Source organism: Dendrobium catenatum, unplaced genomic scaffold (genome assembly GCF_001605985.2).
Source record: "Dendrobium catenatum unplaced genomic scaffold, ASM160598v2 fragScaff_scaffold_29, whole genome shotgun sequence".
Lineage (NCBI taxonomy): Eukaryota > Viridiplantae > Streptophyta > Magnoliopsida > Asparagales > Orchidaceae > Dendrobium > Dendrobium catenatum.
The window spans coordinates 417,414-444,808 of record NW_021318491.1 but is presented as its reverse complement, the minus strand read 5'-3'; the positions used below and the strand labels follow the sequence as shown (position 1 = coordinate 444,808).

General features: G+C 35.0%; 3 protein-coding genes across 5 annotated transcripts; 2 read left to right on the top strand and 1 right to left on the bottom strand.

Annotated features, from left to right (window-relative positions):
• The first annotated feature begins 16 nt into the window (after nt 1-16).
• LOC110092431 (putative pentatricopeptide repeat-containing protein At1g74580) lies at nt 17-7,056 on the top strand. Of its 2 annotated transcripts, none has more exons than XM_020816984.2 (2): nt 17-289; nt 4,393-7,056. In XM_020816984.2, the coding sequence occupies exon 2, from the start codon at nt 4,425-4,427 to the stop codon at nt 6,735-6,737; it is 2,313 nt and encodes a 770-aa protein (XP_020672643.1). In that variant the 5' UTR covers nt 17-289; nt 4,393-4,424; the 3' UTR covers nt 6,738-7,056. The 2 variants fall into 2 exon arrangements, with proteins under 2 accessions (XP_020672643.1, XP_020672642.1); XM_020816983.2 differs by having other exon boundaries at nt 17-307.
• A 4,924-nt stretch (nt 7,057-11,980) lies between these two features.
• Nucleotides 11,981-14,876, bottom strand: LOC110092444 (pentatricopeptide repeat-containing protein At1g80550, mitochondrial). Its single transcript, XM_020817003.2, has 2 exons — nt 12,972-14,876; nt 11,981-12,302 (listed from the first exon to the last, which is right to left on the bottom strand). Exon 1 carries the CDS (start codon nt 14,827-14,829, stop codon nt 13,495-13,497), a length of 1,335 nt encoding a protein of 444 aa, XP_020672662.1. The 5' UTR covers nt 14,830-14,876; the 3' UTR covers nt 11,981-12,302; nt 12,972-13,494.
• Nucleotides 14,877-17,603: 2,727 nt separating this feature from the next.
• LOC110092426 (photosystem II core complex proteins psbY, chloroplastic) lies at nt 17,604-22,085 on the top strand. 2 transcript variants are annotated; one of them, XM_020816970.2, is made up of 2 exons: nt 17,604-18,274; nt 21,832-22,085. In XM_020816970.2, the coding sequence occupies exons 1-2, from the start codon at nt 17,694-17,696 to the stop codon at nt 21,839-21,841; spliced, it is 591 nt and encodes a 196-aa protein (XP_020672629.1). In that variant the 5' UTR covers nt 17,604-17,693; the 3' UTR covers nt 21,842-22,085. The 2 variants fall into 2 exon arrangements, with proteins under 2 accessions (XP_020672629.1, XP_020672628.1); XM_020816969.2 differs by having other exon boundaries at nt 17,604-18,303.
• Nucleotides 22,086-27,395: the final 5,310 nt, after the last annotated feature.

Here is a 27,395-nt window from a genome sequence, read left to right as displayed (position 1 = left end):
GACTTACCCTCTAAGAGTTCCGTGCAGCCCGATTCAAGTTTGAAGCGAAAATTGAGAGCCGTGCTTGTGCAGCGAACACGTCGGAGGAAGATGCGCGCGCTTCTTGTCTGCCTCTCTTGCTGCCGCGAGTCTAACGAGCAGTCCGATTCCTCGCTAGTGCAAGGTTTCTCAACTCTCACAACCTCGAGCTCTCTGATCCCTCGCCGCGACAAGCTACTTGATGTCTCAACGCTGCGGGCTGCCTAATCTCTCACCACGCCCACTCCCTGATATCTCGCCGCTGAAAGATGTAACGATTTTTTATAGGGTTTGTTGTTTTTTTTTTTGCATTTTATTTATGGTGCTATGTTGTACATTTCTCACATTCGCATGTGGATTTGAGTGCGGCAAGTTATTCTAAATTTATAGCACAATGTGAAATTTTCTCGCGATAGTGCTTGAAGCTAGCGATTTCTCGGGGCATGTTTTTGATATGAATATTATGTATTTTTTTTTTTCCTTTGGGTTTTTAAGTAGCATTAATCTACTTAGGCTTCCTTCATGAACTGCAAGTCATGTCTGTATAGAAGGATGGCCTTGAGTGTTATCAAACTAACTAATTGTGCTTGGATGTTTCTTTTTTGTATCATTTAAGAGATTAATGAATTGATACTACAGGGTGCATCTCAGCCTCCTTATCTGCATAACTCTTACTTGTCACTAAGTTCTGGAATGCTACTTTGCAATCAGCAAATGACAAGGATTCATTTACAAGATACTATGGCACATTTATACTTCAGTTATTATTTCTTCCTGATTTTTCTTTCTCGATGTTGTGACCGTGTTCTTCAACAATTGTTATTTAAATCTATTAGCATTAAGTTATGATTAGCTTTTCTCATTGTCATTGTAGTTAGAACACATATTGATAGTTGATTGCAAGCTAAGTGAATGTCACGGGTATATGATGTTTCTTTTTCCCAAATTGGTTTGATTTCTTAAATAAGCCTGAATTTTAATAGCATTGATTATGAGTAGACAATTTAATTTTTGTTCGTTCTTCAAATTTTGCATTCCCTAATTTCCTGCTTAAAAATTACTAGTGGGTTAAGTTCATCTTTGTTCACATCAGTGTTTATGACTTGTTAAGTTCGAACTTGGTTATTAAGACTGCTTTGTTTTAGTTAATTGTTTATTGGCGTTGATATAATAAAGTTTGATTACCTGTATATTCATAAAGTATATGTAATAACCTGACCGGTTCGGTCCAGCTAAGTCGTAATTTTTGCGCAAACAAACTGAAGCCGAGCCCGACTTCTTCCTCCCGAGTGTGAACTGAGCAGCTGCCTTATTCTCACGCCAACAGCATCGCACACGATCGCGTGACCAGACCGATTATGTCTTTTTATACTTGCAACGAGTTCATCCAAATAACATATTGTTTTTATGAATTACCACACCATATATCATCATACCTCAAAATGACGTACCAGTCATTTATTGTTTTCAATTTATGTCCACTTATATTTTTCATTTATTTATACATATATATTTATTGTTGGTTCATCATATACCCATCACCAGAAAAATAAACACTATCATCACCAACAACAACAACAAAAACTTTAGTTTGTGCCTGTAGAGGTGCTGAGGACTTCGAGCACTTATGATATGAAGATTTATTACCCTTGAATGAAATCTCTGTACTCAATTATCTATGTAAAATAATCGTAATTAAAAAAAATCTCTTCTTTCAAGCTCAGATGTTGATTAATTTTTTATATGAGTGAATCTACTATTAAAGAAATGTACAAGTAGTAATGATATAAATCAAATGTAACACTAAGAGAATTTGCCCCCTTACACACAAATGCTCAAGTAACCCTTACTATTTTTCGAGAATGAATAATGAACTTGCCTAGCTAAACACTGATTTACTCCTAAGTAACACTTGGGGAACTTGCATGCATGAGACAAGTAGTTATCAATAAATGAATGTGAATGAATAGCTTTGTTTTATTGATTTTGGAGTTGACTGACTCCTCATCTTAGGCGAGTTTGAATAAACCAAAATAACCCTAACAACCAAAAGTTGTTCAACTTATGCAATATAAAAAGTTGACCAACTGGTTATTGACTTACAAATTCTCAACCTAGGTTTTAGTCCCCACCCATGATTAGTCATTATGTAGAGCATGTCTTTAGCATTGATGCAAAGAAACATAAAAATGCAGGGTTTGTAGAAAGGGCTACATTGTAGAAAGTGCTACATAAAATTATAATTAATATTAAATATACTATAATGGAATTTTGATAGGAATTTATCCTCTATACATAGAAAATAGCAAGAACGACGAGAAAACACACATAAATCAGTGAGAAAATTTGTTATTTCAGCACAACAAACCAAGATATAGGTTTATTTACTATTCGAGAGGTAGATCGACTTTCCACAAACCCTAAGCGCTACTAGGAACAACTCTAAAGAAAAATTATAGCAAAACACAATCACATACTAAAAATAATGCAACCTAATTAACCATAATATAAATCTTCCTACTTTGCTCTCAAATGTGAACTCAAATCAGCCCTCTTTCCTCTTTCTCTAAATAAACATTTCTTAATTTTCTTTCAAATCTGAATTCAAATCATCTCTCTTTCCCGAAACAAATCTTCTGAATTCACTCCCAATCAAATCAACCATCTTTTCCTAAATAAAATTTCTTAATTCCTCCCAATTAAATCATTCAACTTTCTCTAAATAAACCTTCATAATTCCTTCCCAATTTCAATTTTCTATGGTAAATAATTAAAGTAGAATTAATCCCATTTGCTTTTCTTGTCCTCTGCCCACCCAAATGAGGTTCACAGACTCAGTCGGTCCATCAATACTTCCCTCCCGTCCCAAAAAGCCACATTGTCCTTAGGTAGAAAGAAAAAAATTGCTACTGAAGCACTTGACTAATTACACTTGACTAACACTAGGTCAAATCATCCATACCTCCAGCATCTCCCTGATCAACCTCTCGATCTCATTCTTCTGGATTTGAGGATAACGATATGGAAGAACATTGATAGGCTAGACTCTTTCCTTCAAGATGATAGCATGTTTGTATTTCCGCAGAGGTGGCAACCCCTGAATCGACTTGAACACCTCGAGATAATGTTGTAGCAGTGGTTGAACCATGTCTGATGCTTCTATCTTCTCCCAATCTTCTTCTCCTTCCAAACTTTATAGCTCTACCAAAAATCTCAATTCTTCATCGTTTCCCCTCCTTGGAAGTGGCTCCAAAGGTGGCATCTCATTTTCTTCCCTCAAAATTTTCACATCCCTATCCTGACTTCTCGTCCTTATATTAAGGTTTCCCTCACTTCCTTGTGCAGTCAACAGTGCCCTTGCCTCCAATGATGTCATCTTGGCTTGAAACTCTAACATACTTTTCATCATATCTTACAAATTCAAAAGTATGCCCTCAATTTCTGAAATTTGCTCTCCGAATGCAGATTTCAGATTTCTAACTTCCCCATCAAGACTCTCATCCTATGCATCAACTTTCTTAGCCACCAAAGATTCCAAAAAAGGTGCTTTGATACCAATTTCATAGAATTTGTCCTTTACACTACAAAAATAGTAAGAATGAAAAGAAAATGCAGCAAAAATCAGCAAGAAAAATTGTTATTTCAGCACAACAAACAAAGATACAAGTTGATCTACTATTCGAGAAGTAGATCAGCTCTCCACAAATTCTAAATGCCGCTAGGAACAAAGAAAAAAAAAATTGCAGCAAACACAATCACATAATGAAAATAAAACAATCAAATTAACCCTAATATAAACATCCTTACTTCCCTCCCAAATCGGATATCAAATCAACCCTCTTTCCCTAAATAAACTTTTCATAATTTTCTCCCAAATCTGAATTCAAATCTTCAATATTTCCTTAAATAAACCTTCATAATTTTCTCCCAATCAAATCAACTATCTTTCCCTAAATAAACCTTCACAATTCCCTCCCAATTAAATCATCCAACTTTCCCTAAATAAAACTTCCTAAATCCCTCTCAAATTTGATTTTATATGGTAAGTAATTAAAGTAAAATAAATCCACTTTGCTCTTCTTGGCCACCGCCCATCTTAGTGGGGCCATAGGCTCAGCCGGTCCATCAAAATTTATATTCGACTTTGATTTGTACTTGTGTAACTTAATAAATCATTACATCTTTTTGTGTATTTTGCATAGATTTTCATTCTTCTTAGGTTCTTTACAAATTATTATCGATTATAAATTTCTTGTTCAATATTTCTATCCGAGATGATTATTCTTCCGGGTTTGTAGACTTTTATTTGATTTTCTTATGATCTTCTCAATTCGGTCGAGAGTAGCAGTTTTTTAGACAGCTGATAATTTGCAGGAGCGGAATCAGATGACTGCTTGAAGCGGCTAATGAGCCACACATTACTTCCGAAGCATGTGATTGCTGTTATAAGATACCAGAAAAATCCTCTGAAGGCACTAGAGATGTTCAATTCTGTCGTGAAGGACAATGGATTCGAGCACACTTTCTCCACCTACAAGTGCATGTTGGAAAAACTTGGTCTTCACGGGGAGTTTGAAGCGATGGATAGAGTGATTTCAGAGATGAGAATGAAAGTGGAGAACTCTTTGCTTGAAGGAATTTATGTCAGTGTGATGAAGAAGTATGGGGGGAGGGGGAGGATTCAGGATGCTGTTGATACCTTTGAGAGAATGGATTTTTTTGGCTGCGAACCTTCAGTTTTATCTTACAATACAATCATGAACATTTTGGTTGAATACGGATACAATGATCAAGCTCACAAAGTTTATCTGAGGATGCTTGAAAAAAGAATCATCCCTGATGTTTATACCTTCACAATAAGGATAAAATCATTTTGTAGAACAAGAAGGCCACACGCAGCCCTGAGGCTTCTTAGGAACTTGCCAGAGAGAGGCTATGATGTTAATGCAATCACATACTGCACTGTTATTTCTGGCCTGTATGGAGAAAACCACCAATCCGAGGCATGCAGGCTGTTTGATGAAATGCTTAGCAGAGGTGTTTGTCCTCACATAGTTACATTTAATAAGCTTATACATGTTCTTTGTAGAAGAGGTGATGTCTTTGAGAGCAGCAGACTTCTTGCTAAAGTTATGAAGAGAGGTGTATTTCTTAATTTGTATACATACAATATACTAATTCAAGGCCTTTTTAGAGGATGCAATTTAAAGGAGGCTATACGTTTGTTTGAGTGCTTGGATAAGGATCTTACCCCTGATGTCATTACTTATAATACACTTATCTGTGGCCTGTGCAAGAACTCTAAGGTTGATGAAGCTGAGAGTTATCTTCATGAAATGGTAAAGAGAGGATGCTTTCCAGATGACTTTACCTACAACACAATAATTGATGGTTATTGCAAATTGGGCCGGGTGCAAAATGCATGTCATCATCTGAAGGATGCAATTTTCAAAGGGTTTGTGCCTGATCGTGTGACATATTGCTCATTGATCAATGGTTTATGCGAGGAAGGTGATATAAATCGGGCAACAGAACTGTTCAATGAGGCTTTGGCCAAAGGCTTGATACCTGATGTTGTTTTGTATAACTCGCTGATCAAAGGGCTTTCTCGGCAAGGACTTATTTTGCAAGCTTTGGATCTAATGAATGAAATGATAGGAAATGGTTGCAATCCTGATTCTTGGACTTACAATATCATAATCAGCAATTTGTGTAAGATGGGAAATGTGTCCCTTGCCAATAGTGTCATGAATAATGCTATTGCAAAAGGTTTCTTGCCTAATATTTTTACCTTCAACACATTGGTGGATGGTTACTGCAAGAGATTGAATGTGGAAAGAGCATTGGAAATAGTCGATAGGATGTGGAGTTTTGGCATAGAACCCGATATAATTACCTATAATTCTTTATTGAATGGACTTTGCAAGGCTGGAAATACCAACGACGTGTTTGAGACATTCAAAGAAATGCCTTCAAGGGGTTGTCAACCTAACATTATCACCTATAATATATTAATAGAGAGCCTTTGCAAGGTTCGGCGGATAAAGGAGGCTGTTGATATGCTTAAAATGGTGGCAAAAGATGGGTTAAGAGCAGATGTTGTTAGTTTTAACACATTAATATATGGCTTCTTCCAGAATAATGATGTTGATGGAGCTTATGAAATATTTAGGAAAATGGAAAAAGAGAATTGTGTTGCTACATTGGATACCTACAAGGTAATGATTTCTGCATTCTGTGAGAAGCTCAACTTGGACATGGCAGAGAAAATTTTATTAGAGATGATTGGCAAGGGAATTTCTCAGGATGCATTTACTTTTCGTGTCATGATTACTGGTTTCTGCAAGATTGGAAATGCTGACCGTGCAAATGAACTCCTGATGGAAGCTATTAGTAACGGATTATTTCCATCAATGATGACATTTGGGCGAGTGATGAATTGCCTTTGTTCAAAAGATAGAGTACAAGAAGCTGTCGGAATTATTCATCTAATGGTTACTCATGGAGTAGTTCCAGAGGTTGTGCACACCATTCTTAGTCCTGATAAAAAGGAAATTGCAGCTCCCAAGATACTTCTAGAAGAGTTGTTGAGAAAAGGTCATATTGCCTATTTTGCCTATGAACTTCTTTATGATGGAATCAGGGATAAGAGGCTATTGAGGAAGAGGCATCGGTTTAAATACTCCCGAAGAACATTGCAAACGAGAATACCTGTTTGAATGATTCTTCTCTAACTGTTTATAGGACTAAAAGCACTATATTCATAGGGAGTAAAACTTGATTTTGTACAAATCATGATTGATTTCTTTTCTCATAAATTTTTCTATGGAGCTCAAAAATCACAGGATGCTGAGTTCTGTTGCATGAGACATTCAAAAGAGACTTTACGACTAACATTTAGTAAGTTGTTCCGGAAGCTGGTCAGTATTAGTATCTTTGAAGCTTCCAACATAATACTATTATTGATTAGGCTAGTCAAAGGTCAGTGTAATACTTATTTTACATTATTCATTTTTATCTCTCATTTTGATTGAACTATGGTTGGATCTTATTTTAAACTTGATTGTTTCTAATGAATTAATCGATCTTATTTTTTCTGGTGTTTGGTTTTTTAGTAATGTAGATGAAGGATTTTTTTCACTTGTTGCATTCTTAGGCTTCGTTTGGGATGATTTTTTTTCTGCTTAAAATAGCTTTTAGTACAAAAAATTTTAATTTTGTACTAGGACGCTGCTTTAGCTTAGACTTTCTTTCTTTTACAAATCATGCCTCCATTCAATTTGAACCTTCAAATGCTTGGTTGGCTGTCTTTGAAATTTGATTCTTATTCCATGAAATATCATTTGGATATCATGGAAAGCTTTTGGCAATCATTTGGAAATCTTTGGAAGCTTCTAGAATGTTTTGGAAATATTCTTAAATTTTAGAATTTTGATGGAGCCACCTAGATAATGACTCCTTCCTATACTTCAATTTGCTTCTGCAAATAGTTGTAGATGGGAGAATTCCTTCATTCCATTCTGCTTAATTAATTGCCCTTAGTACTTGAAAGATTCATTGATTCTCCTCCTGGTGGTGGTATTCTCTCTCTTTGTAATGCAATATTCTTGCAGCAACCTCTCTTGTATTTGGATTTATGTTCTCTATTTCAAAAATAACAGTCGTGTTCAAATAAATTTTAAATGCTCCACATTTGTCGCATAATCCATGTGTATATAGCTGGGAAGATCTATCCTATAAACAATTTCTCCAATTCTTTGTAGCACTTTGAATAACTTGTATATGATGAGCTGCAGCTTTTGTCATTATCTTTTCTTCCGTCTTTACCAAGATGAAGCCACATCAATTCGCCTTCCTAACAAGTGACTAGAGTGATTTGCTTGCTATTATGATATTTGTAGTTCTCCTGGGACCTTTGCAAATTCTCTCTACCTCTTGGTGTATCATTTTGAATGCTCTCCAAGAACATTTCTTCATTTCTTTCTCTTTTTTTTTTTTTTTCCAATGCTTCCTTCATCCAGTTCAATAGAAAACTCAAAATCAAATGGGCTTAAAACATTTTGTCATCTTCCCTTTTGAGTTTAGTGTCCATTATAGTCCACAGTGCTCTCTAAAATTGAGCAAGGAATTAATTTTCTCTGATAGAGCAGATGGAGGTGGGTAGATCAAAGTGCTTCTAGACATTGAAAGAATAATTTGACAGCTTCTCCGAGTATGGTCTTCCTCCAAGGAACTAGGCGAAGCTATATTATTGAACTCGTCCACAATATTAAATAAATAGCTAAATCCACTTTTGGTGTTGGGGAATCCTCCAAGTATGTTCATAGAGGTGCTTTCACGAGATCATTATACATTTGTCGTGGGCAATTTTCAGGAAGATGGAGCATTGAATGTTAGAAGACACTTTTCTTGTTATCCTCCTCTTATTTGATAAAGAGTGGTTTTTTAAGCACAAAAGTTTTAAGCAATTCAAGGTGCCAAATTAAAATTCAATTTTAGCCAGGAATCTGGTTAAAGGCAAATGAGCTCAAACAATGTAAAATCCCTGCCATAAGGACCACCTCATTGACATGAATACAATGAACTCAAAATCTAATTAATGTGAGCAGTATGTTGATATTATATTCTTGTGTTGTTGTGTGCTCATCATCACTGCAGTTCATCCATGAATGTTTATTCGGAATTCCTGGAGCCAATGTGATCTCCATAAACTTCCATTTAATAAATTATTTGCAAGAAATAACCCTAGCAGAAATGAACATTTTAATGTACTACAGTGATGCATTACCTTTTTTTTTTCTTTGCAGGCAATCCTGAATTTCATCAATAAATCTTTACAAAGTTGTTTCATCACCACATTTACATTTGCGGCATGAGATTTTCAAAGTGATATTTTCAACTTGTCCGTTCAAGATATTAGATGACCTGTTTTATCTTTCATTAGGTAATAAAATGGAGGACGACTGGGCACGTATAATAAAGACGTAATTGACTTTCCCGCATAATACACTTAAACAATGTGAATGATTAAAATTTAGTCTCCCAAGACAAGAGGAGTTCAAACATTTGTTCATATATTAAACAAAGAACTACACCTAGGTACTCTTCAAGCAAGCAAAAAAATATATAATAATCAAAGAGCATAGACATGAAAATTTAAAGTGATTCAATAGTATATAACTTAGGTTTGATATAAGGCTAGCTCAACTAATATATCCATATCTAAAAAAAAAACATACATTATGATTTTGTTTAGGGCGAAAATGACATTGCAAAAGATTCAAAGAGTGTAACATGTCATTCAAACTATGCTGCCTGCAAGAGAAAATACCATTATATTTTTAGAGTTGTTTATTCCATAGATGAACTGAAAATTTATAGTATATGAGTAGATTTAGGCTTCGTTTGGGACGGCTTTTTTATTGCTTCTTGAAGTAATTTTTTAATATAAAAATTAAAATTTTTGTAATAGAAAACTGTAAAAAAGTCGTCCCAAATGAAGCCATAATGTTAGGAATTGACATTCATTACTCGGATAATTATTACGTTGGTTACAATACATATCTAATTCATATACTATTGTGCATAGTCTTCATTTCATTTAAAACCACAAGAAAAACATCCAGTAATAAGAGATTCATTGTCCTAACAATGTGAGAAACAGGAAATAATAAATAAACTTTAGGAGAATACGTTCGATCAGCCACTTATGTAAAACATAATTTACCAAAAAATACGATGCATTTTACAATCAAAAAATAATATTCAAAAGAGATGCATTGAATTGAAGATGTCACAAATATTGTACAGTAACCATTGGATTCCCCTCCCTTTTCAAACAATCACACTCTCTTTTTCTTACAAAGGACAAGAAAAACCCATACAAAATTCAAAGGATCCCAAGACTTCAAACAAAACTTAGCCAAGTACAAGCGGAATGCATAATAAATAACACATTATTATGCGTTTAATGCAACACTTAATGATGGGGACATCAGAGCATGAAAAGTGTATCAGAGGCGTGGCCGTCGATCTACGGCCACGATCGAGTCGATGTATTCTTAAGTCATTTCAAGTATTTGCTTTTATTATGTTATTTATCTCTTGTTATCTATGTTGTATTTGTTTTTCTCGTTTTTACCCCTTAATGCATGTCGTATGTAAGTCCTGAGGGCATTGTCGTATTTCTTATTTTGAGTCCTATGTACTAGGCTATTTATAGCCCATATGTTTCTCTTTGAAAGTTAATGAATAAATGAATGAAGAATTTTCTTCCCCTTTGATTTCTTTGTAAGATCGTAATAGCGTTTGAGAGAGAAATCCCTAGGAGAGGGAGATCGGATCACCCACCAACCTTGGAGACGGCCGAGTTCGTGGTTCATTATCTTTTTTTTTTATCATTAGTCCTTCTTCCATCTCCTAGCCACCGACCAAGGTTCTCCCAAGCCTTTGCCGTCGGCCACTCAACTTCCCACCACCACCACCGCATAAACTCCTCCCACTACCCAAACCACCGACCAACTTCATCCCCATCACCCCCCACCGAAATCCCTTCAAACCCACCAAACCGCCGGCCCCTCTTCTCTCATCCTCCCTCCAAAATTCAAATCACACCTTGAATCCTTTCCATAAGTATCTACTCTTAATTTGGGAATATTTAATTTCAAATTTCAAAGCAATTTGAATTTGAAAATTTCTTTCCTTATTTAAGAAACCTATTTTAGGAAAGTTCCTAAATTAAATTCAATTTGAATTTGAAATTCAAATAGGATTTAATTAAAACCTTTCCTAATTTCAATACCCAAATTAAGAAGCTACAAATCTATCCCATCAATCCTCTCCAAGTTTTGATTGCCGCCGGCCCCTATAAAGTGGGATTAGGAAATTATTTCCTAATTCCCCTTTTTGGAAGCAATTCAAATTTCCCCACCTCCCTTTGGCCTAATTCCTCCCTAGCCCCAACTATCTAATTTATTTCCATTAGAGAACTTCTCCAATTGGAAATCGATTAACAACGTCCCTTCCTTCATGCCCCCCCCCCCCCCCCCCCCCCCCCCCCCCCCCTCTTCTCTCACTTCCTTTAATTATTCTCAATCAAGAGGATTAGGAGGTGTTTGAATTGTAATTTCCCTCCACCTAAACCTAATTTCCCCCCACCTAAACCTAATTTCCCCAATCCTCTCCCGTCCATGGTCGGCCACTTCTTCCTCTTCCGCTATGGGAGTTTTCAAGCAAAGCTCGTCTCTTTCAATAGGAGCCTTCAAGAAAAAGTACTAACAAGCGTGTGCAACACTTCAACATTAGAGAAACCTCTTTCTCTTAATTGACCTTCAAGGGAAGCTACGACAGACTTCTTCAACACCTCAACTACTAAATTCCGGACCGTGACAAATGTGAACTTCTCCCCCTTTTCAATTACCTTCATAATCACCTAATCTTATAGGTGATGACGAATCACAAGGAGCCGAGTTTCGCCTTATGCCTAAGCTTAGTAAACGTAGGATTTTGTTTCGCCGTTACGAAAACTTAGTAAACGTAGCATCGAGTGCACTTTCTATGCTTCTAATCTTATTGTTATATTAGGGATTTTGTTGAAAGCTATTTACTTTGCATGTTGTTGAATTTCTAACATTTTTTTATTCTCCAAGTGTTTGGCAAGTGGCTTAGCCTAAACATAGGCACCCCTCTTTTGTTTTCTATTGTCGTTTTTGATTGCTAACAATTTTAATCTTATTTGCTAATTCAAGAAATCGTGCAATTCTTAACACATCCATTTAAAAAATATTTTAGTCCTGCATCTCTTAATCTCAATGGAGTGAACTAAACAAAAGATGACACATGCAAGATCAAGAAGATGAAAATGTACACTGTAGATAAATCAAAGAATTTGCTAATGAAAGCACTTTCAGTAACTATTTCACAGCTAGAACGGCGGACTGTATATTAGATTTGAGAGTCCATAAATGAGTAAATAATTTGCAGTACCTTGATCCCCATATTTAACCAAGAGTCGATATATCCATTAGAAAACAAGGAAATCAGCCACCTAATTCCTAATTGAACATATGCAATGATTTCCAAAGTAATTTTGATATGTTCGTACACTCTGGAGACAAATGGCCTAATTTCCATAAAATTACATAAACACAAATTACAAATAAATGTCCTATACTGTATCTTCAAGCTTCGAACTTCTGTGCTCCACATTTCAGGCATATTTTTATAAAGCTGAATTATAATTCTGCAATACTAATAAGTTCTCTTGTGGTTCTTTTGCCATTAGCCTGTCACAAACAAAATCACAAGTATGTTCACCAATATGAGTTTGTTTTCATCAAAATAAATGAGCCAAATTGAACTCAAAGGGTCAACCATAAGAAAACCATCGATGCAAATCAAAAGCTTAGGTAAGAAAGATTTAGGATTCATATTAGATTAACAATTAGTAAATGCATACCAAAGTCCATGAACTTAATCACAATCCCATTTTTGCTAGTACTAAGGCACTCCTCAAAAGAAAGAATATGATTTAACCCAACTATAAGTAATAAGATAGGAAAAATGAATATTTCATTTCCGGAAAGAAGAAGATGAAAAAGAAACATCCAAAGATGTTGGGTTAAAAAGAATTGCATGCCTGATTGCAATAGGAAGCTGAAAGTTGTATTATAGTGCCAAATCATTCCTTAACATGCCAACAACACCAACAACTCCACCGGAAAAATGTGTGTGTGTGTGATTGCAATAGGAAGTTGAAAGTGGTATTATAGTGTCACCAGTTCTTGCTCAAATGCCAATTCCAAATAACTCGGTCCTCAAAAAAAAAAAAAAAACTCGGTCTATAAAATCCTTCCATTATTATAGCCAACAATCAACCTTTTTTTATTCAGGCTAAGCATAATAAATACAATCCACAAAGTTTGGAGTTGGAGAGAGAGAGAGAGATGTCATACTTGTAAAAGCCTGGTTGTTCTTGCGATCAACTTGCTTTGCTCGGAAAAGAAATGATCTGATTTGAAAACCAGGAAGAAACGCCAAACTCCAAATCTGAGCACTAATCTCTAAAGATGCTGCTAGATACTTGAGAAAATAAAACGGCATACTTTAGTTTGTATAATTCTTCTCTTACATGTCGTATAGTTCCCACAAAGAAAAGCCGCTTGGAAGTCAGCATTCTCCAATAGGTCAAATAAATAACATTGTAATGTTACAGCAAATTAAAACTTCTTCTCTTCCATGTCACTAATTTATTTAACTTGGGAAAATCATTTATGCAAGCATCAGCTTTGCAGGCAAGCTAAGATGAAGAGTCATTACCACTTCTCCTTTCATTAATCATCTATAACCTGCAGTTCAGCTTGATGCATAAAATATCAATCCATCATTTCAACTCCAGGTGTTGCTCTTTCGACTATGTTCCTATACGCTTTAAAGAATTGATACTGCAAATCCATTCGAAAGCTATCTCACTTGCCATCACCCAGGCATTACTTGTTCATAATTAGCAGCATTTACTGAATTTATGTTATTATCTTCATCTTCAGATAGCCCACTAACCAACTTGGTCTCAAACTCCTTCCTTAACTTCGGGGAAAGCCCTTTTGACAACATTTCCTGATCATATTTCCTTGCCATCTCTACCATTCCTTTCTGTAACAATGCATCTATGAAGACATTATACGCAAACGCATCAGGACTACATCCATGCTCCTCCATCACTTTCCAGACCTTAAATACTGGCCTCAAAAAACCCCACCTTCCAAACTTCTTCATCAACATTACATAAGTATCCATTCGTGGCCGACAGCCAGTGGCCAACATCCTTTCAAAAAGCCACAAAATTTCTTGTGGTCTGCTTGAATGCCGGAAAAAGCAATGGTATGTAATTACATCTGCCTCGAAACCCATCTTCTTCATCTCACCAAGAAACCTATACCCTTCGTTCACTCTCCCTTCACTACAGAGCAAATTCACAATGGTATTGAACGTTGCGATAGTTGGTTTGCAACCAGAGTCCAGCATCTCCCTGTACAACCTAATAGCTCTTTCGGCACCATCGCAATGGCCTGCAGCCTGGATTACAGTATTATAAGCAACAGCATCCGGCGAAATGCCTTTGTTCTTCATCTCTTTATAGAGTTTAATCGCTTTCCAGGGCTTCCCTGACTTGGAGACAACGTCCATGTAGATGGTATAGGAGTGGAGGTCCTTCTCAACTCTACGAGAGTCCATATCCTCCCAAAAGCGCCGACATTGGCCCCACCAGTTCATCTTGAGCCATCCTTGAAGGAGGAGGTTGTGAGCCTTGGTGTCACAGTTAACAGAAAAGGGGGGATTTTTGAAGCAAAGGTCGTAAGCCTCGGGCGTAAGGCGGTGGGCACAGAGGGCGTCGATGAGTTGGAGGAAGGTTTGGCGGTCACGGAGACCGAATGCGGCGGACCGATCGAGGGCGAGGAGAGCGTCTGAAACGAGGCGAGCGGCGGCGAGGCGGTTGAAGAGGGAGCGGAAGGTGGAGCGATCGGGTAGGGAGGGGAAGGAGGAAAGGAGGGACCATGCACGGTCGAACTCAAAGTGCTTGCCAAGGATGTCGACAGTGGCGGTAAGAGTAGCGGACGAGTGGGAGAAGCCAGGGGTGGAAGATAGCCAGTGGAAGAATTCGAGGGCACGGTTCCAGTCGTTGGAGTAGGACGATAGCGTGGCAAGAATGGTGTCGTTATCGAACTTGATCGGCGGCGTCGAGGAGGGAGTGTGGAAAGTGCGGGAACGGGGGAAGATTAAGCGAAGGCGATGAAGGACGAAGAGGAAGGGCATGCTATACTCCTTTCTAGGGTTTTTTGGGACGATTTAGGATATCTCAGTTTTTGATGAGCAGAGTAATAATAAAAATTTTAAGGGGAATTTGAATATATATCATTTCACATCATATTATTTATAAATTTAATATAAAATTTTTTAATATTTCATATCTATTATTTATAGATAATTTTAATATCAGATATATCACTCTTATATTTTATTCCTATCACTCATACTATCCTTGTTGCGGGCTAAAATATTCACGGCGATAGAGTGAATAAATTTTTCGTCTTAGCGATGCACAAATATCCAACACTCAAATAGAGTGATAGAAGTAGAAATGATTGAGTGTTTTACTTCTTTCTCTCATTATAATTCATAAATAAACTTAATAATTTTTCCATCCTTGAAATAAATCTCCCAATAATCATATCATAGCTCCTTCAATTGCTTAGAAGTAATACCAATTTATTAATCAAATAAGCAAATAAGATATTGATAGAGCATCTAGATACAACCTTTATAATGATTTATTATAGTTAAAACTATTTATGCATTATCATAGATGCTTTGATATAATGAAAGAACATGTTTGAAAAAGATCAGTGGAACATTTGAAGAATAGTTTGAAGAATGTACTTTTAATATGTTAATCTCTTAACACTTCTTTATTGATTTGCCTCAAACTATGTACTTAACTGATTTTATGCATGCCATTTATTATATAAACCATGCCTCTCTCATTATAGTTCCTTCCATAAGTCCTTTCTCTTTTTATGTAATTTCATGAATGGCCTAGCTGAATCACTTCATATAATCATGAAATAATTCTTTTTTTTTTTTTTTTGCATCACACAAAATAAAGACTAGAAATTATTTGTAGGGTTTATTTGAAAGTAAGGATTTGAGATAAGTTACATGGAAGGAAATTCTTAGAAATAATTTCACTGATGTTATGTAAATAATTGAAGAACTTTATAATTGCATCCTTATAGAAGTTAGAGAAAAAAACAACATTTAATAACATCAAAAATGTTGTTCTAAGTTCTCTACCACTTGGTGAATAGAATCTAGCTAAGTACAAGACAAAATTACCAATTTTGACTGTGACATGTCAAGCTAAATTCTAATTTACCATTGTACATTTCATTATAGTATTTTCTTATGTTCCTTTCATAAACATACCATAGTTAAGGAAAAATGATTTATCTTTATTTCTATATTTGATGAACTTGACATTACTCTAGATGAGCTCTCAAGCTAACCTATTCTAAGATAAATTTGTCTTAGATAAGAAAATGATTGGATAGGGTATTGAACATTGTAGAGTTGATTATAATAATGTTTGTCTTGGCTATAAGAACACATGCAGGTCAAATTTGACCTTAATAATAGGTGAACTTTTTAATATTAGGCTTGTCATTATTTAGAAGTCAATTGGCTATGCTCTTGAGAATTAATAATCTATTTTTTTCACCATCTTCTTTCCCTAATTTGAGGATAGAGGCTTCTTCTCTCTCTCTCTCTCTCTCTCTCTCTCTCTCTCTCTCTCTGTAATATCAGTTTTTGCTCCAGGTTCGTCCGGACGAAGTCGGATCGTCCGGGACGATCGGTACAGGTTGTGCAGAGAAAATCAAAACTTAGTGCATTGAGACTTAGTTTATTTTATTTTTCTTTGCTCATTGGTCCTAAGAAATCCCTTGATATATATTGTTGGCTCTTCAAGATGATGTGCCAATTGACAATTAACTTGGTTGAATTATAAAAATCCATTAGGTTAGCCTTGGCACCTCTATATAATCACCTACACTTTTTCAATTAAGTACCTCATGGGATGAATAATGGGCAACACCTTATGTAATGTCGTCTTTTATTTCCAGGTAATCATATTTTTTTGGCCTCGTTATCATTATAGATAAAGTGAAATCGAATGACATCCCTGCTCTTGTTGAGGGGGTTGTAACAAGTCATTGTCTAATGCATTTGTTTGTCAACTTTCTCAGTGCTCTGATCACATAGTATCGATATAAAAATAACGCATCTATTTCTGTTGGAGTATGGATGAGGTCTCAACAAGAGGATGTCAACATCTTCGCTCTCAAAATCTTACTTTTTGACCATCAACTAATGTCTACTTATTGCTAAATATTTTATGCTTTCATTAAGTCATTCATGCTTGCTTTGGAGGCTTGTTAGGATACAAACTAGCCAACCTTATCACCTATTGAGTAGTTGTAATATAGCAATTTATATGCATGTTGTCCTTATGTAGTAAAGTCTAAGAGTCTTCCACCTCTATAGGCATTGAGCTTTTGTGAACCAACAAATTTCTTATGATGAGAAATTATTGTATGGAATTTGGACGTAATTCTAAGTCTGAATTGTGAACACTGTGTACAAAAGTATACTATATACTTATATATATAATATGTAGATGCTGTACACACTCATATATTTAGATATAACTCTAAATTTGAATTTCATATTTAATAATTTCTCCCTTAGATATATATGCTTGATGATGTATTGAAAAACATGAAATGAAAATGATGTTAGCGAGTACATTGGTGCATTCTTATCCCTTCCCAATAAATAATCAGAATAATAATAAAAAAAAAAACATCAACGATGTTAAATTTGCTACTGAAACAAAAAATAAATAAAAAAAGAGGCGCGGAAAAGATAAAAGATAAGGTGAGAATCCAAATCTGACCAGCTCATTGGATGATGCTCCACTCTGCAACCATCGCCGTGGCATTCACAAAATCCCCTCACCCAAATTATCCTCCCCAATAATCACACAAACCCCGGCCTCATCCTCTTCGTCTTTATCGAACTTCTTTACATCCTCGATCGTCATCACTTCACCTCCCTTCTTCATGGCAGCCACCGTCGTCGCCGCGGCCGCCACGATGATGATTGGTGCTAAATCCACCGTCGCCCCTCCCAAGCTCACAATCGCCACATCCACTAAACCTTCACCCACCTTCCTCTCCATCCAAAACCTCCCGAAAAGCTTCGCCTTTGCCTCTCTTCCACCAACTGCTCTCCCTTCTCTGTCTTCCTCTGCCATCGCCGCTGCGATTTTCTCCTCCCTTAGTTCAGCCGACGCCGCCTTTGCGGTGCAGCAGATCGCCGACATTGCCGATGGCGACAGCCGTGGCATTGCTCTCCTGATCCCCATAGTGCCGGCCATCGCTTGGGTTCTTTACAATATCCTCCAGCCGGCGCTGAATCAGATCAACAAGATGAGGAGTGTGAAAGGGATTGCCATCGGACTCGGGCTCGGGCTGGGTCTGGCGTCAGCGCCCAGCACATCAGCTGGAGAAGTGGCAGCAATAGCAGAGGCAGCTTCTGGGGATAATCGGGGCCTGCTGCTACTAGTTCCAGTGGCTGTGGCAATTGCTTGGGTGCTATTCAATATTCTCCAGCCAGCTTTGAATCAAATCAATAAGATGAGGTCTGGATAGTTGGTTTGCTGTGTTCATGGTATATTTTTCTTTTTCTTTTTGTCGAGTAAAAGCTTTTGTGATAATATTTGGGTTTGCGATATCCAGACTCTGTATTTATGGCTGAAGATGCAAGTACTTTTTGAAGGGGAAGTGTTTATAATTGGAAATTCTATAAATCGTATGCTTAGAAATGAATATAAGGAACACAGAGCTTTTGCTCAGTTAGGGATGATAGGTTCGTGTAATTTTCTTTAAGTTAAAATATCAATAGCTTATCTGTTAAATTCAATATGTAATTATTCTTTCTGCATCTCGAGCATTAAGGGTCCTAAAAAGTTTAGATTGTTTATAGCTTTACATGAACATGGGGGATATGCTTTCTCAATTATTCTTAATAAATTTTACTCTAGAAATATGATGAGAATATGCAAAACTAGCAAAATATTCCTGTATCAAGTGCAAGTGGCTTAAACTCTATGATTTATTGTTGCAATATGTAGAGGATCTTTGATTCATATAATTATTTTATATTAGATTCATTAGAATAATAGTTTTGTTTAGTTTTTTTTTTATAATTTTTCAACATTATGCCTTTTTAATTATTGTGTGACATGAGAGAAATGTCTCAATATTAAATTATATAAATGAAAATTATTAAAGCTTATAACTATTTAAGCTTATCTCAAGTAATTATCAAATGGACAATATTAAATGATGTTAATAAAGTTTTCAATTACATATTGTGCAATATTGATCTTATTTTAAAGTTCAATGAAGGTTCTTGCAATTAGAAAGTTTGTATTTTTTCAAATTGAAAAATGGGATAAAAATTTATGGAGAATATAATGACATTTTGTTACTTAATTATATATAAATAAACAATTCTTCCTCTACTCAATTGATGCAAAGTTAATTATGAAAAATATGACATGAAGTTATCTAGGAGTTAAATTAGGATATTAATGGAAAGATAGATAATTTGATGTATTTGCTTTATGAAATAAGAAGTGTTGTACATGTTGAGATTAAATATAAAATTAATGAAAGTGGTTCTTTTTTAAATGAATGTTTGAAATTCTTTATTGTTATTAACATGCTTCTGTTTATGAGCAATATAAATAATCATCAATTATTCATAAGATAACAATTAATATAACTGTGAAAATACTTTTTTTAATATGTTTAACTATCATAAAGTAGTCATAGTTGTATTGTCAATTGCTTTATACGAACATAAAAAAATCAGCATTTTTGAATCACAAAGGAGATTGATGTGAAGATTTATATTAAAGATAGGAGGTTAGAAATTTGGAAGACTTTGGGACAACTTTTTTATTGCTTTATGAAGTTGTTTTTTGGTACAAAACTTTCAAATTCAAAATATTTTTACACTAAAAAATTGCTTCCTAAAATAGTAAGAAAGTTGTCCCAAACAAAGCCTTTATTCTTCTTAATTAGTAGCTCCTTTAAACGTAGATGCATTAAAGAAACATCTAGGTTTTGCTGGTAGTTGTAAAAGGATCCTTTTAAGTTTTCTTGAGTAAAAAAGAAAATTCTGATTTATAGAGGCCTTGTTCAGATATATCTCATGTGCAAAATTATAAGTGGATTTTCATAAGATATTACTATACAATTCCAGAGATTTTGGGCATGATGAAGCTCATTTAATTTATACTAAGTGGGGTTTTCATTGTATTTTAGGATATGTTTTTTATTGATTAAAGGGAGTACAATCACCTGGAGAAAGGATTTTATCAGCCTATTTGTCTTATGCCTCACTTTGCATCTTACTGGATAAAATATTCTCTATGATAGATGATGATCCGAGTGATCCTGAATAGAAGATCAAGGAGGCTCTTGATGACTAGAAAATTGACTAGGTTATGTTAGAGTACTCTGATGGAAATTCATGTCAAATTATCCATTGATGAACCAATCATTAGGTTATATCCCTAAGTTGAGCGGATCATGGTTTGTATTATCTATTAGGTTATAACTGATCAGTCTTGTAATTTGTAAGAGGCTTTCTCTATGATAGAATGTAGGGCATGGAACCTCAGCTTGACTTTGATGAATCCTATAGCTGGGTCAAAGCTTAAGCAAGTAAAAGCTAAAAATAGTCCCCTGAGTATTGATCAGAAATGTCTAATTTAGTCTTAGAATTTCACATTGCCCCATTTTAGTCTCTCGACTATTAGAAATTTAGCAATTTGATCCTTTCACTCATATCAAGTATACTCACCCTAGTTATGACCTATGATAGTACCACAAGCACCTGTATCTATTTTGCTTTGAGTTTTTTTTGTAATCTTAGTTTATGCTTATTGAGAATATTTTAGACTCTTTTATGTGTGTCATAATCAAATTCTATGGGTTTTTTTTTTTCTCGATGATCATATTCATACTTATGATCTCCAACTGTACATATGCTCCATTCATCATGTGAATGATTAGGCCATCATTCTTCAGTGCAATGAAAATGAATTATGTAATATGATTGATGGCGTGTTCTTGTATAATTGGATTTTCGAAGTATTTGACAGTGCTCATTGAGTGAGTGTTTTTTGTTATTGTGGTTTGTCTTTTTTTAAGTTTTTTTTTTATTTTCTTTTGAGCATCAAATCCATGTCTGTCAAATAATACTATGTTTTCAATTTAGATCTCTACCTTTTAATAACATTGAACATACCCTAGTTTTTTATTTATATTTTCCTCTCCTTTTTTCTTTCCTGATTTCTTTAAACTAGCCCTAATCTTTTAGGAGGGATATGAGAAAAAAATATAGAGAGTAAAGAGAGAAAGTGGGATTAGAGGTCCTAGAGTCAATTTTCAGGGCCAAGGCAGTTGGAAGATTGTTCTACATCAAGTAGGTTATCATTATGATACCTCATATTCTAGTATTTTCTTTTTTCATGTGATCTTTTATTTTATTGATTGTCATTAAATTCAAGATGTCTATGTTTGAACAAGTTTTATTCACCATTTAAATTTTGATTTTTCGCCATTTTATCATTTTCACATGTATTTATGGTGCATTTAGTCTACACGATGTCAATGATTTGTATTTTATTTTATTCAAGGAGCTTATACCTTACTCGTATTTGTATGCACTATATAATATCATATATGTGATTGTATGCATTTTAAAAGTGGTTCCATCTGGTCTTAACAATATTCATATGTATTGGACTTAGTTTATTTATCTAACTAACTAGTTAGAGAATGTCTTACTTGCATCTATGTTGAGGGATGATTAATTATTCTTTTTTTTTTGTTATTTAAATATTTGATTTTTGTGTAGTTTATTTCTTGTCATAAACCCTAAATTACATGACATGATAACATATAAATTGCTACTTTAACATAAATTGGATTTTATGACATCTTCAAACAAGTTCTCATATTAGTATCATATCATTTATGCAAGATTTGTGTTTTAATTTTAATATGATAATTTGTAGGCATGCATTTCTCTTATGTGCATTGAATTAAGTTGGAGGTTTCATATAACCTAATTGGTTATTAATTGCTTATCCTATTGTATTTGCATGTGTTTTGATTTCAGGCAAAGATAAGGTTTGAACAAAGTAGATTCTGAGCCTTGCAATTAGTGGTTGAATTCTTGGAGGACTATAGATGACTTCCTTTGTAGTCATGGTTAATTATATTTTGTTGGGGTGTACTTTAGTATGCCATGATGATTATAAATAATTCTTTTGTTGCAAGAAATTCAATTGTTTGTTACGGTTGTGTTTAATTACCTCTACTTACACTATTTTTAATGGATTATTAGTGGCTCGGTTTTAGTTTTTGTATAATCTAAACATTCCATCTCCCAAATAGTTTCCTGATATTTGTGGAAAACTATATTTGTATAATTAGGGACTTTCATGATTTAGGTTTGATCTAAAGTGAGGTTTCTCCTTGTATTATGATAAGGTTTGCAACATTTTCTGGTTGCATGGGGTAGGATCATGAAAGAAAACATGTTAGCAAAATAATGGATTTGAAGGAACTAATTAAGTACAGAGCTATAGATTGCTTATTAAATATGCAATAGAGATTGGGTAGCTTAAAAATGATTATTTCTTTTCTATCAGCATGTTGCATGAGTATTGTTATGTATTATTGCATTATTACTTGCTTTCTAGTAAGCAATGATTTATATATGTTCTAAGAAAATTTTAATAGCCACATGAAATCTTAATATCATGAAGTGACGAATGGGTAGAATTTAATCTTGGGATTGTTTGTATATAGCACAATTACTGCAATTTCATCAATTTTTATTATGCAAAATTTCATTTGGTAGCTCAATTAATGAGTGATGCAGATGAAGCTCGTTCTTTTCAGACTTGCGATAGAACCTCATGGGATATACGATAAATTGCTGAGAATGGATAAGATCTTTAATGTCATGCTTTATTTGGGGAAAATTGATGCTTGTCCCTTTTTTTTGAAAAGTATGTGTTAAAGCATAAATTTGATGTGAGAGGGACTTGACCTTAAAATTTTTGCAACTTCCTAGGTCTTTACCAACTAAGCTAGTAACTACCATCATTGCTCATGTAATTTATGATATGCTTGGAAGATTAGGTAATTTACAATTAATGAAGGTGATATTGGTGTTAAACAAATAAAAAAAATATTTAACTAAACTTTTTTATGAAACTTTGGTTAATGTTTAGATCTCAATTTATCTTTTGTTATTCTCGCTACTATAAAGTATTATCTTGGAGCTTATCCTTTTTTGACTTTTAATAAAGCCTTTGTTTGTCCCATCCCATTTAGAAAATCATTGTGCAAATCAATAAGATTGTTGAGAAGGATATTAGTTAGGGCCTTGATTCATGAAATATTTTCTTTCTGATTTGATATATGATTGGTTAACTAATCTTTGGCTTCCTTATATCCTAATTCTGTAGTTTTATTCTATTGTTAAAGATTACCCTTGTGATTATTCTTGGAATTTCTACTTGCTAAGCAAACTTCTATCTGCTGATTTAGTTGATAAGATGATTTATATTGTCGTTTGTAGAAACATAGAAAATTATAAAATATAAAAATTTTACTTAGAATTTTTATTGTTTTTTTTATTAAATATGGAGTTAAAATAATGAGTTATATATGGAGTCTTCCAATAGTCTTATAATGAAATTAATCAAAGCTAAGTTAAAAAGAAGGAAAAATATCCCAAGAGTGGCAAGCAACTGGAGGGAACACACATATTGCAATCCTAGGGCCATGAGGAGATCGATCCAATGGTTAAAACCCTAAACCATGTGTGATGAGGACATCAGTAGAAGATTTCGATGCGTTTATCATCGGAGGAATCGTAGATCGACGGCTATGATTCAGAGTCTTTATTTATGATGCATTTATGTATTTTTTATTTTTATTTATGTTCTGATTTACTATGGTACCCCCGAAAGGGATTAGTTTATGTTGTAGCCTTGAGGGCATTTGAGTCTTTGTGTTTTCTTTTATTTGAGGCCTATATATATGATGACCCTCCCTATTGCATGAATGAATGAAAATTTCAGCTTTTTGGTTCTTTGTTTCTTTGTGAGCTCTTGAGAAAAGAGAGAATCCTAGGAGAGGGTCAAAGTAATACCCAACAGCCGTCGGAAGAGTCCGGACTCTCGGTTTCCTTATTTTTTTTTCCTTTTTTTCTTTTCCACACCTTTTCTCTTCACCAAGCCGTCGACCACCTCCACCTCAATCCCATACCACTGGCCACCCAAACACCACCATCCATACCCGCCGGCCTCTTCCCTACCACCTATACCCGTCGGCCTTCTCCCCTGATCCACCTCTAAGCTGTCGGCCACCTCCCTTAGCTGTCAGCCCAACTAGCCCAAGCCTAAGCCGACGGCCCCTCCCCCTTTCCAAGCCCTTGTTTTCAAAGTTAAAAGGCCTCGTAAACACATTCCTAATATAACTTATTATTAATTTGGAAAGTCTATTCATTTGAATTCAAATGATATTTGACATTCAAAATCTTTCCTAATTAGTAAATCTATTTTCGGAAGCACCCCCCCCTGCCGCCCCCCCCCCCTGCCGCCCCCCCCCAAAAAAAAAAAAATTTCTCCCAATCTGAAATTAACTTGTAATTAATTCAAATTCCAACATTCATTGCACCTAGCCACATTCATTAAATGTGGACAACCCCTTTTCCCTTTCTCTTGGCCGCCCCCCCTCTCTTTCCTCTCTCTCTCTCCCTTTCTTGTTGCCGTCCCCTCCCCTCTCTCTCTCATCCACTTAAATTATTTTCCAATTAAAACCAATTCCTCCCTCCACCAATTAGAGAATTTGAATTCGAATTCTTCCTCCTTCCCTCTCAAATTAATTCCAATATTAATTTCTACTCAAGGTTAATTAATCAAGGAATTAATTCCCTCATCTCCTCTTGACTCCTCTTACTACCTAAATCCCTAATCCTAAGGCTCTCCCAGTTGGCCGACCTCTCTTTCTCTCCATCAAACCGCCGACCACTTTGGCCCATCCCGGAATTGAAGAGACTTTTTGCCCCCATGAATGGTCGATCTCGAGCACGATTATGCATTAATGTATGATCTTCAAGGAAGATTAGATACTCTCCGGTCTTCCTTCTTCAACCTCAACTTGGAGGTCGACGACATCGTTGATGACTACGTCGACCGAATCCTTTTCACCTTAACGTCTGCCATCGAGGAACACCAAATCTGCGGACATTGGCGAATTATCGGACATCCACCAACTTCTTCCCCTCTGGCTAATTTTTCTTTGGGCAATACTGCAGGTGTTTTGTCTTTTGGTAGCATCTCTAAGTTTGCTAAAATTATTCTTCCTTTAAAACCACCTCAAAAGTGAAAGTGAGGGGAAATCAAGGTGAAATTTCTTTTTGTTAAATGGTGGATTTCTATTGTTTATGCCCTTAGCTTTACTATAAGTTTGTTGTTATTTTAAATTTTTCTGTTATTCTTTCTTGTAACCGCATGCCAAAGCACAACTGCAACTAAGAACTCCTAGAATCTAATTCTTGTGGAACATTAATTTTACAATTAGCAAACTTAACAACTTTTTATTAAATTCATGTAATTCCTATTATGTTTCACATCAATGTGCTTAAGGATCTCTTCCTTCGGGCTCCCTAGATCCATTAGATCTGGATATCCAAATGAAAAGAACTCCCCAAAGGGGTGTTTTTTTTCTATTCGGATCTCCAAATGAAAGGAGCTCTCCCATAAATGATATTTCCTTTCTCTTTGGATCCCAAATTGAATTGAATATCAAATACCCCACTTAAGTTAAATTTTATATCTTTTGAATTTAAATTATTTAGGTAAATGGTAACTATCTTTGTTTGCAACAAAGACGTGAGGTTTATTTCATCCTCCTCGGGACTAACTGAATAACCTCGTAGACTCGGATTATCCAATAATTATCTTTGTTGATGAAATTAATTTTAATTTGTTTTAGTTAATAATTAATCTTTTTTAATTAACTTGTTATTGATTTAATATTAGTTATTATTTCTTTTGTTTTCCATCAATTGGTTCGTGCCATTGTATTAAAGAGCTCAAGATTCAAAACCTCCTTATGATATGTAGCACCGCAGTTCGAGATAGTCCAACCTATAAACCTCATTAGTGTAGTTGTACATAGTTGTGTACTCCACCATAGTAGCTATTAGCACGTATGTAGTGTGCACCTAAGAACTTCTCTGCTTCAACAGAGCGGCAAAGGAGAGGCAACCAACCATACTTGATCACCACCGTTCAAATATACCATTAGTTGTACCAAACAATAACAAATAATAAAATTCAAGCCCGACTTGATTAACAAATTATTGCTAAAAAATTTCCACAAGACATGGATCATGTAAATGATAACAAATACTGAAATCATCACAAACCAACCTCACATGAATGACAATAGATGCCATAAAATCACCAAGTCTGTAGATTTCAAAACAATAATGATGTTGAACGTTAGATCACCCTAAGCAAATTAATCTGAATTTTCCATCCCAAACCATATAAACAATTCTCAAGGACATCATCATAGGCATGTTACAAATTACATAAATTATAAAATAAAATAAACTTCCCTATCGAAGTCAATATCTTTAACAAATTGCTGAAATTATTGATGAAACTTAGTTTTTATTACATTAGAAAAACAAAATTTTGAAGCATTTGTTATATGATGAATAGTTGAAGGAGTTTCATATGAGAACCTATTTGTAGAATTTGTATTTGGTGTTGGTATGTCCATCCTGTATGTGTATCAGGTGTAGCTGTCTTTCTACATATGGAGGTTTGATGCTGCTTTTGAGGAAAGTAGATATGCATGGATGTGTATGATAGATAACTTCAAGTGCGTTGCACCTCTCAGGTCTTCGAATATGTAAAAGAGTTCTTAGCAATAAAATTGTACGTGCTATGATAGATAGCTTCAAGTGCCCTCTTAACATTTGTTTTTTTTTCTCCAGATTTTAAGGGATCTGTAGGAAAATAAGGTTGTAGATATGCATGGATGTGTTAAAACAAGAAAATGTTAGCTAGCAGATGAAAATCAATCAGATTGTGTAAAATGAAACGACTAAAAGGTATTATTATAGGAAAACTCTGCTTCTTTAACCAGATAGAAGAGATGGAAGGTTATTCCCCAACGCAGCAACCAAAAAGAAGAAAAAAAAAAAGAGAGAGATAGAAGAGGAGTATGTTATACAGTGAATTGCAAATGATCAGCAGGTTTATATTCAAAATCTGTTGGAACTTACAAGTAAATATACAAAAAAACTGGTGATGAAATGTTGGATGTCTGTAATCTGGATCTTGTATTCTTCGTATGCAAGCCTAGCAGAATCTTGAATGTCAGACAACTGGGAATTCAAAATTAACTCATGTTAGTCGGAAATTCTCACCTGAGCTTGCCTTTTGATTGAACTTTTAAGAGCCAAATTAACATGCTAAGATAGAGATGTATTAGAAGAATTTTAGGCTTCTTACTGCTTCTTAAAGCAGCTATTTAGTACAAAAATTTAAAAAATTGTATTAAGAAACAGTAAGAAAGTCATCTCAAACGAAACTTTAATATTCGCCTTGATACATTAATATCATATAATTTGTATGTTTTATTTTT

Bases quoted from the DNA above. Each gene is read 5' to 3' on its own strand.
- LOC110092444 (XM_020817003.2), bottom strand. From the start codon at position 14,829: ATGCCCTTCCTCTTCGTCCTTCATCGCCTTCGCTTAATCTTCCCCCGT.
- LOC110092426 (XM_020816970.2), top strand. From the start codon at position 17,694: ATGGCAGCCACCGTCGTCGCCGCGGCCGCCACGATGATGATTGGTGCT.
- LOC110092431 (XM_020816984.2), top strand. From the start codon at position 4,425: ATGAGCCACACATTACTTCCGAAGCATGTGATTGCTGTTATAAGATAC.